At 46.3% G+C, this 10,847-nt stretch overlaps 1 protein-coding gene across 1 annotated transcript; it reads left to right on the forward strand.

The window, feature by feature from the left end:
* Nucleotides 1–1,418: 1,418 nt before the first annotated feature.
* On the forward strand, nucleotides 1,419–3,059 carry GL218_04390 (ATP-dependent RNA helicase DBP8; the record flags this gene model as incomplete). The annotated part of the gene is made up of 1 exon (XM_033580993.1): nucleotides 1,419–3,059. The coding sequence occupies one exon, from the start codon at nucleotides 1,419–1,421 to the stop codon at nucleotides 3,057–3,059; it is 1,641 nt and encodes a 546-aa protein (XP_033435835.1).
* Between the last annotated feature and the right edge of the window lie 7,788 nt (nucleotides 3,060–10,847).

Here is a 10,847-nt window from a genome sequence, read left to right on the forward strand (position 1 = left end):
TACCGTTGTGGGCACTGCGCGACGGTGAGGTGAGACTGTGCTCATCTAGATACTGTATGAAACCCCCCGACTTGGGAGGGGTAGCTCGCCGTCACGTAGTGTATAAGCTACCTTGTACCTAAGGTATGTAGCCCTAGACCGAATACCCCAACTCTGTGGAACTACGCACCATAGGGCATATGTACCTCAAAGCTCAAAAGCTCAAAAGCTCAAAGACTGCAAAAGCTGTTGGGGTCCAGTTTTGGGGTTAAACGGCATAGACCCCAATTCTCGATAGCGACACGAAGCTAGAGTAGATTGGTTCGGAAGTCCATTTGGAGTTTTACACATTGGGGTCCAAAGGCTTCAAAGGATGACCGGTGCCCGATCGTGATGCCTTCTCGTGTAGAACAATGAGGTTGAACGATGGTGGTTCGACTACGCGAGGGATGGGATGCATTCGTAATTCTTCTCACAAGTTTTTCATCTTAACATCCACTCACCTCTGCCTCTCTGGCCCCCTATGCAGTGCTCATACTTGGCTCGTGAAATCGACCTTTCTCTTGCAGCAAGGCTTCGGTGAACCAGCTGCCAGCTATGGTCAGGGGCAATATCATGTGTGCATAGCACATGCATGTATACAAGGATGGAAAGATGCCTTCCCGTCTAGACCCTGCTCAAGTTTGCCAAGCGCTCGAGACAAGAGATTGGCTATATCTTAACCGAAAATCCTTTAGGGCAATATATGTATATGTTCTCGGCTTTGAGATTACATTATCACAACATAGGGCTGGAAGACGAGACCTGGGCTTAAAACGCCGACAAGCTCTTCCCCGACTCGCTAACGGCCGCAAAATTTGGTAGTCATGTTTTCCGGTTTTCCGGGTTTCCGATGACCCCATCTATTACTTGAAACATCAAGGACAAGAAAAAAAAAAGTTGAGAGTTTGATTAAGGGAACATAGGACATTAAGCATGAATTACAGATTACAGGGTGCAGCAAATGGATGCTGGAGATGCCTGTGTTAGGTACCTACCTTAGGTATGTATCCAGGTATCTACCTAATGTACTCAAGTACTACTTTCCCGCATTACGATCACGTATTTTTGATGCAGGGAACAAGTCCAATCGATGCTGCCGTAGGAGTAATAAGGATGGACCCCATCGAAAAGGTAATCTGGCAATGGAGCAATCGATTGAACCAACAGCCGCGCGTTTACTTAGCGTAGCTAGGTACCTTCAAGGCACAGTAATTCATTGGTTTAAATGCTTAACCTTTCTCCACATTAAGATCCCTGTTTTATTCGGTATTGACTTCAATTTTTTTTTGTTCTCTTTTCAAGCGCTTAGCTGTATGTCGATTAATGCGTCTTCTTGGAAAATACAATAAATAAATAAACAGCGGCTATATACGAACTACGTACGTATTAATACTAAGATGCCGGCATCTGTAGCGGAAGTAGCCGCTGCATCCGCGTCTGAGTCGGACGATCAAATATTGGACTCCTCGTCGTCGTCGTCGTCGCGACACCAAACCATATCCGATGGAAGCGAGTTAGGATCGGAAGTAGAGTTCGACTCACTCGACAGTGCGGTTTCTCGTAAGAGACGCAAGCTATCTGCAGAGTTAATTCCCGCTGTCGCCGAACTAGGTACATCATCCGTGAATGTACCCTCCAGGATCAAGCGGAAGAGTGCCGGCACTGCGCAGACCAACCCGTCAGAAAGTTTATTAGCAACGGCTGTCCCTGTGAATACTCCCGTTGCCGCCCCTGTGGACCATCATACGACTTTTGAGTCTCTGAGCTTGAAGCCATGGCTTGTTCGGTCTCTTGCCAATATGGCAATCAAACGGCCGACAGGTATCCAGAAAGCCTGTATCCCTGAAATTCTCAAGGGTAGAGACTGTATTGGAACGAGTAGGACAGGTTCAGGAAAGACGGTTGCCTTCGCCGCACCAATCTTACAGAAGTGGTCCGAGGACCCAAGTTCTATCTACGCGGTAGTATTAACAGCTACCCGAGAGTTAGCCTTGCAAATCTACGAGCAATTCAAGGCGATATCTTCACCCCAATCTCTAAAGATAATATTAATCACTGGAGGATCTGATATGCGTCCACAAGCCATTGCTCTCGCCCAAAGACCTCATGTGGTAATCGCCACCCCGGGTCGATTAGCAGACCACATCAACTCTTCCGGCGAGGATACCATAGCGGGCTTGCGGAGGGTCAAATTCGTAGTACTTGATGAGGCGGATAGATTACTAGCAGCAGGTGGGCCTGGGAGCATGCTACCTGACATTGAAGAATGCCTAGGAGTCCTTCCACCCTCGAGCGAGAGACAGACGCTTCTGTTTACCGCTACAATCACTCCAGAGGTACGTGCGTTGAAGGATATGCCGCCAAAACCCGGGAAGGAGTCTGCTTTTGTATGTGAGGTCGATACGCAGAAGCTTGCCGTCCCGACTACTTTACATCAGATGTATATTCAGGTCAATGTTACTCACAAGGAGTATTATCTACATGCTTTCCTCTTAACTGAAGCCAACATCGAGAAGTCGCTTATCATCTTCTGCAACCGTACCTCGACGGCAGAGTACCTCCACCATCTACTACGACTATTAGATCACCGCGTTACATCTCTTCATTCTAGGCTACAACAACGCCAACGTGTGGATAACTTAGGACGATTCCGGGCATCAGCAGCACGAATCCTCGTCGCTACAGATGTCGCCTCCAGAGGTCTGGACATTCCAGAAGTTAGCCTCGTAGTGAATTACGACGTTCCTCAGAACCCCGATGACTACATTCACCGAGTGGGACGTACGGCTCGAGCGGGGAGAAAGGGTGATGCGGTTACCTTTATCGGGCAGAGGGATGTGGAGCGCATTCACGCTATAGAGACTCGCACTGGTAAGGAGCTAGAGAAATGGGATGAAGAAGGGGTCAACCTGGAAAGCAGGTTTATCCGTGATCATATGAAGGAAGTGGGAGAGAAGAAGCGGGAAGCTTTGTTGAATATCGAAGAGCATCGGGAAGTTGGTGGAAAGAGAAAGCGAAAGAAGCTGCGACTTGAGTAGTCGTCATGTTCAAATTATTGAAGGGGGGTTTAACCATCTATAGACAGCCATGAAAGATATAAGTACAATATCGTTTAATCTTGGTTGCATCTGCGTATCAACATCATATTATTATGCTCGCATAGAATATCTTGCATCTTAATACTACATGCAACTGTATTAACTTGACTCTACGACCCTACGTCACCGACACTCACTAAAACCAACCAAACTTCCCCTTTTACTACGTTGGCATATAAGAGGAGGAGCCACTCGCTATCGGCAGAACTATTACACAGCAAATCACTTACAGCCCCAATAGACTAAGGGGCTGAGGTTACTTTAATCTATTACATATCATAGGCGCCTAGATACTAAGCGTTCAAATACACGGTATATAGGCCGTCACCATCGTTATTACCCCCTTTGAGGGTACTTCGGGAGTTAGTACGGAAATTTCGGAGATGATGAGATATCTAAGGCACCTGCGATCAACCCGAAAAGCGCACAAGGAGTGTCATCAAATTATACGAATTCCATACTTGCCATTTAATATCATTGATCAGGGGTATGCCTTATACTCGGGACCGAACTGGCTAAATTTCATCACAAACGGGCCCCAAGACGGGAGGAAGCGACCCGCCCCCGGTGAGTAAACAATAGGCTACTACGGACATGCCGTTGACGCGGGAACCGGCTCGGGACGGGGCTTTGGAATGACCTGACCTGGGGTCAAAGCACAACCGGGCATTACGGAAAGGGGTTTGGATTTTAAGATTATCACGTTCAATGCCGCACGGATAATGGACGGTTTACGATTTGCCCCTATTGCGTTACGGTGTTCTGGATTTCTTGGCAAGCACGGGCGTTGAAGGGATTTACATACGAGGCTATTTCGACACGTTGAATTGCTGCTCTGGTTCAACTACCATGTACCTTACATACATACATTAGGTACATACAAAGGTAGGTATGTAAACTGTTTGCTCGTGCCATCCATATCCATGTCATAGCTGCAAGGTACATACCAGACAGTGTCTCAAAGCTCAAGCCTATAACCACAACCATGGCGAGTAAATACTTGTACGTACCGTAGGCGAGGAACCACTGGAGTCGGCGACCACGGAATGGCGCCCAGTAGTTTCCTGCGGCTGGAACCCGAGGACTTGGGTCTGAGAGGAGAGCTGCCGCTGCTAGTGGTTGGGCTGCATCTGTCAATGCGGTGATTCCGCGGGACCTTGCCGCGCTACCATGGCTACGGGATATGGGCTTGTCGGTGAAACCCCTGGGCTGTCCGTGCGCGAAGATAGGCACCTACATATGTACACATTCGTGCGAAAGAGGCGGATATTGCTTTTCTCCCTTACTTATTTACTTACTACATACACTACTACATACGTACGATGGCTGGTCTGATGGATGCGGCATATGATCCGGTATATACACTACACTAGGCTAATTGGTTGTACATACCGTACCGTTGTCTGTGCTGAGACCTTTTCTTCTTCTACATAGGTCTCAACTAGATGAGGCTTGAAAAGTCTAGACTGCAGAGCTTGGACGCGGGAAATTCGCACTATGGCGTTACCTTCATTTGCTCCCGCCTCGTACCAGAGCGAGTCCCTGGACCGCACCGGCTGGACTTGCTACATTCATTAGTCTTTCTGACGAGCCCCCTTCTCCGAATCTCGCGGCAGGAAATTGCAGACTAGCGTAGATAGTCTGAGCGTTAGGGCTTAGGAATGTTGTGGCTGGAAAGACCGACGTTTAGGTAGATGACATGTTTTATGGGATGTGATTGTGCGTGAGACTTTACCCCTTAGTGTTTCCAGAGAAGTGTTTGAGGCTTATGAGGGGTGAGCATTCTTCATGCATGGAAGACTTTTTCTAGAAGGAATTGCTGACGATAGTCTGTACATATGGATCCCTCGAACCCGAGGACTTGGGCTTGGGACGGTCTAGAGATATGTGATATGATTAATCGGCCCTGGGCTGATCTCGCAGACTCTTGCCCATCTTTCGGCCGCCCGCAGCCTTATTTCTTACTGCATTCAGGAATCACTAATACCAGCAGCGCGGGTGAGGGTTCTAATTGGGTGGTGCGGACAAGGGAATGCATTGCGTAGCTTACGCCCCCGAGTAATTTGTCAATGGGGAAGCCCTACCTGTCCGGCCGCACTTTTTCGGGGTTCTGACGGGCAGCTTCGTTGGCCGAGCACCGTGGAGGATTGCTTCATCGTATTCTTATTAGTTATGCTACGAACCTGGGTTGATGAGATGCATAGATAAGGACAAGCTTTGAATCTGCTACGAGATTATCAGATAGTCCTAGGGATCGTTACTTACTCCATTACAGATAGGGATGGATTCATAGAGATTATGATGTTTTCAGGGACTAGAGAGCATCATAGCTCCCAACCCCTGCCCATACATAGTAAGCTTAACCAGTGCCAGTCGACTGTTGGGACTGTCTTTCCTGTCCCTTGGGTACGGTAATACCGTGCTACGAGGAGTAATCTCCTAGGTACCTACGTTATTCAGGTAGCTCGATTATACACTGTACGTAGAAAGTAACCCATAGGTCTCCGGGAAGATGGAGCCGTGATCGGCGTCGTCAGCTATGTACGAGGGTACATATCTGCACATGAAATATGATAGAATTCCCAAAAGGGCAGACATGTCTCAGATGCATACAATACATGCTATTCAATGTCCGCTACTCTGACATAAGAAAGACGATGAACCGGTGGGACATGCCGTATGAAGAATTAGGAGACGATATCAAAGGATACTAGCTACTATACACATACTGCTACAATATGCTAACATTGATAAAATCTCAGCATAATGAGGTTAAGAGATGCGAACGAATGCAAACTGCATATGCTTGTTCTGTGGACTCTATCCACTCGTAGGGCCGGAGCCGGCGTCCCAGGACTATGGATGAGGTCCGGTAGTGGACGCCACGGCATATCTCGGAGTGCGAATATATTTCTCAGCACTTCTCTAGATACATAGAGTACATGAGTATCATTTCCCAGGGTACCTACACAAAAGAAAGCAGCCGATTATCCGATGACGAACCATATAACCCATTCCAATGTGTGCACAAGTATTGACGATTCATAAAGTCCTTCTAGAAATATCAAAGAACAATTTGAAATTATTGATTACATCTTCTCATTCATTACAATCTGCATACGGTAGGCCCATAGTCTCATTTGTCGATCTGTTACTACGAGTAGGATAGTTAGTGCTCGCAATTTACATACAGCTACTGGATATGTAATCATTATGATTATATATTAAAGAAGTGCTTACATGTCTTCGCTAGCATAGCTGCTATTATCCTAGTTAGCGAGGTGCCTAATAAAAAAGAAACATTACCTGCCTAGTCGAGCATGCCACATACATCTCACGCGTGCGTTGCAGGGTCCTGAGTGGTGTGTAGCCCCTTGTCTCACTCGTCTAGCCACGTGCGAAGAGACAAGGGGGCCTAGCCTGACCCCCATGCCCCTCATCCCATTCTATATACGTACAGAGGTAGGTAGTAGCAATGTGAGAATAGATGAGGTATCTAGGGCTGGAACTGCGGCATATGGGTTATTTCCTAGTGTAAATCAATAGATAATCTCATAGTGCGGCACAGCGTATACTCCTTGAATATTCCCGCTATCTACTTCCCATGTCCTAGATCCCGAGACGCTTAAGTTCGGATCACGATCTCCACGCTGTTGCGAGCTTATTGCCGCAAAACGCGTACTAGATCGGCGTTGGGGAGAGCGAGTCGTGCGTACAAGCGTGGATAGTAAGAACGGTAATTTCTGGCCCGTTGTCACGCGAAAGAGTTAGAACCACGAGAGCTTGTGTATGTCTCGCCTGCAGGGCGTCGATCGTGAAGTAGGCTCTCGGCTGTATGAGAAGCCGGCGAGGCTACGGTTACGGTTGCGTCAGAAGGAGCTCATGTATACCACCTATTCCATCATCGGTGTTGGAGACATGTCAGCCCCCTCTGTATTGAATAGGAGTGTAGCAATCCTGTGTACAAGCTTTTATCCTCCCCTCCAGCTTTCATCTTTGTGGCGTTAGACTCTATAGAAGACAGCTGTGTTAGTTCATTTCATCTCATCTCATAGCATCCCCACAACCCAAATTGGAATTGTTAGTAAGGTTGTGGCAGCTGATGTCAGAGGGGAAATTGGACTGCCGAGTTGTGCGATTGGGGTTGCAACGCAGGGACCGTGGATGCCACGTTTTTCATGTGCCAAAAGGAGGGTTGCACATACAAATCCTTCGCGCCCTCCTTCGCCAATAAGCGCCGTATATTGCGTTGGTACCTGTAATGTTGGTTGGTACACGCAGAGGCGAAGGATTCGAGGTATCCTCGCCGTTCTAGTGTTGCTACCTACTGTAGTAGTTATGCTGGAGACTGCTCGCGCCTGTGCGAGAAAGGGGATTCAGATATCTATAACGGTACCCCTCGGGAACGAATAGAGGTTAGATGCGAGTAGCCCCTTCTGGAAGGATTTTATATTAGTCTGTCTACTTGCATAGCTGTAGTCCTTACGCAGAGTAAATTGGGTAACATTGACAAGTTAGCTGTTGTATCAGATCCGCGCATCGATTAGCCAATGCTACGAGTTGACTGGCTGGTTCGTCTCCAGCTCGAAGCAGCACTTTCGCGTAAGCGAAGTCTCCTGCAGATCCCACCACGTGTATGCATGCGAGAGAAGCCTTCTCGAAGGTCTTCTGGAAGGCTGAAGTACGAGCGAATATTATTCTCTGCAACCCTACCTAAACACGTAGCATTTTTCTATAGATTAATTTAGATAATGCATATCAATCCACCGACACGATCAACCAATAAGTCCATCAGGAGAATTTCTTTCGCAAGGCTTGTCGATTTTCTTGTTGGATGGTACGCTACATGATGAAGATGTCTCCGAATGGTTCGCTAAATTACTCTGTTATGGGGATATTAGAGAGAGAGAGAGAGTGGGCTAATTCCGACCCGGTCCCGTTTCTCCATAAAGGCTCGGATCTTGATCTAGCGGCATCGAGTCACCCCATCTCGGAAGGATTGTTTGTCCTTGGCAGGAACAGGAAGTATATTGCGCCGCACAATGCTGATTAGGTACCTAGGTAGGTACTGAGCATATTAGTTGTTTAGTTTGTCAAAGTGTAAATCCTATGTAGGCTGCTATCTGTGAGTTGAGGGAGCCAAAAACCAAAAACGATGACTTGTTTATATGTTTCAAGAGACTGATATAGCTTTCTGTCATACTTCTAGTCGTCGTAGCAACAACACCTTGTAGTACGAGGTCGTGAACACTAGACGATTCGGGGTTTAATCTCTAGGCTAAAAAATTGTATTGGTCTAGATGGACGACTCGTACGAGAAATAAGGACTTTGAAATTGCAAAGCCACAGAATGGCAATGTCAAGAGATCTTGGCTAAGATAACATCGTTACGTTACCAATGACGCCAATCAACCAACCAATTGCTCCCGCTTTATGAATCCCGACTTGTCCTTATAAGGTTGGGCAAAGCGAAAGGCGGCATTGGCAAACCCCCTAAGGAGAACTAGTATTGAATCAGCTGAACGGAGATCCTGGGGAAAAGTAAACTTCCGGTAGTGTGGTTAACCGAATCATTCAAACGGAATGACCTCCTTGGAGGCCCCTACGTATACAAGTACCTGACTTACATAATAATGTAATTTCAGCCCTACAATAGAACCCCTGCATTTTTTGACAAATTCATACGCCGTATGAGGTACATAAAGTACCTAACTTTGTTTTACGGGGCTAGGCTGGTATATGTAAGCTGACAGGGGCTAGCTAAGGCTTTTTGAGTCGCATTAGATTCCATCATTTCATAACTTATTCTGGATGTACTGTACTTTTTTTTTCTATGACCCTCTCCACATGGGTCGTTTCGAATTCGCATATCAATCAATCAGTCAACAGGATAAGGCCAAGCAGCAAAGAATTGTCAGCGTCACATCGACGGAATTGGAAATCTTCTAGAAGTGATTTATGATGTCGCATCAATAGCATCAAAGTACAATGCAGCTGTATTGGTATTACATATTATGCAAGCATGTCTCGAACAAAGGACCTTGATACCCAATTAGATCGAGTATACGATTCATCAACAAAGGGGGACTCGAGAAGGGTCGCCCTTGGGATGCAACGTCGAAAACAAATGAATAATATCAATAATGTCAATAATATCACTTTACCGTGTTTGTCATCCTGACGCGAAAGTCCTACCCGTTTCTTGTTTCCGTTGCTAGTCGACGGGCGTAACAAAGGTTACGACGCAAAGTGCGCAAACGGGTGTGCCTGAATCCCTCGTGACATAGTACTCATAGTGCGCCTAGGGTTTAGCTGCGTTGCATGCGTCTTCGCAAACTGCGCCATGTGGACAACGGGCGATCCCATATGAATCAACTGGGGAGAGACCGCGTGTATCGTCTCGGTCGCGAGACCTTACCGAGAGCGATAAAAATCACTTTACCTGCTACGACCACCGCATTTGTTGTATAGGTGCCTTATGTAACTTGGCGACCGACCGACGCCTAACAGCCTCAAAAAAGTTCATATAGCGATAGTTGATCTACTAGTTGGCTTGGTTGAGTTGAACCTAATTGGTCCTTTTCCTTGCGGATACTACGGGATGGTGGCCTTATGACGGACCCGAGATATATGAAAAGGCTTCGGGTTTGGCAGTTAAAAGAAAGGCTCCCAAAAGTCCGATATATTCCTTGCCGAGTCCTGTGACGAAACATCCTTGTGACGACTGATTAGATTGCAACAGCATGCCTTGTAGTGCTTGTATTAAATTCCCGCGCTTTGTTATTTCGCGGATTTGTCATTTTATGCAAGGAGGCTTTGCTAATTTTATGCCGTCATTGATATTGGGTCGATATTTGAATTCCAACTCATCAACCCAGGATTGTTGTAATGCATGTGCTATAGTGATCGATCGATTCTATATCTTGCGCTTGCGCTTGTGCGCGGAGATTTGCGGATTTTGGGGCTTTACCGAAAGGGCGCATCAGAGTTGACGAGGTAAGAGTCAGAGATTGTGGTGATTGTCTATGAAGAATTTTTATTATGCCGATGCGCTGCGAATGCGACAGAAATCATGACGAAAATCCTTATTTACTACTTTAGTTGTATTATCTAATGTAAAAATGGATGAATCATACTAGTTAGCGTTCATGGATGCTGTTAGTACATAGTAACCTGACAAAATAGCTCCGGAGGTTTAGTTTGATTCTTGTATCCGACTCGGCGTTATGAGTTATGCCTTTCGAAGACTATTCCTTGTACGGATTCGTAGTTCAAAGCCGTTGTTAGTAATTATTAATCGCTAGGCAAACTTCCTTTCCCCAGACCCGACTATTCAACCCTTACCGGTAGATCGCCGGATTATGTGTGCAATGTATTGTTCAGCAATCCCGACACAGATCCGATTCGTAAGCAATCTTTCGAATATGGTCCATAACACTCATTGGTAACACGTAGAATTTTATAATAATCAATTGAGAGTTAGCGTATTAGATCAATCTGACTCTTATGCATGTTGCAACATGTTGCAACGATAGTATTGAGTTGTGTAATGAAATGGTATTATGCTGTTCCATTTTGATGTCATATTTATGAACGGGTTGTTCAAGAACCGTCAATCTTGGATTCTTGTAAGCGGATGGATTGGAAAGCGAGAGCGAGCCACTTTAGGTATTGAGGTATGTGACTAGTAGATGTAGATAGTATGTATTAGAGCTCGTAATACGTGCG

This window comes from Daldinia childiae, assembly GCF_008694065.1.
Source record: "Daldinia childiae strain JS-1345 chromosome Unknown Scaffold4, whole genome shotgun sequence".
NCBI lineage: Eukaryota > Fungi > Ascomycota > Sordariomycetes > Xylariales > Hypoxylaceae > Daldinia > Daldinia childiae.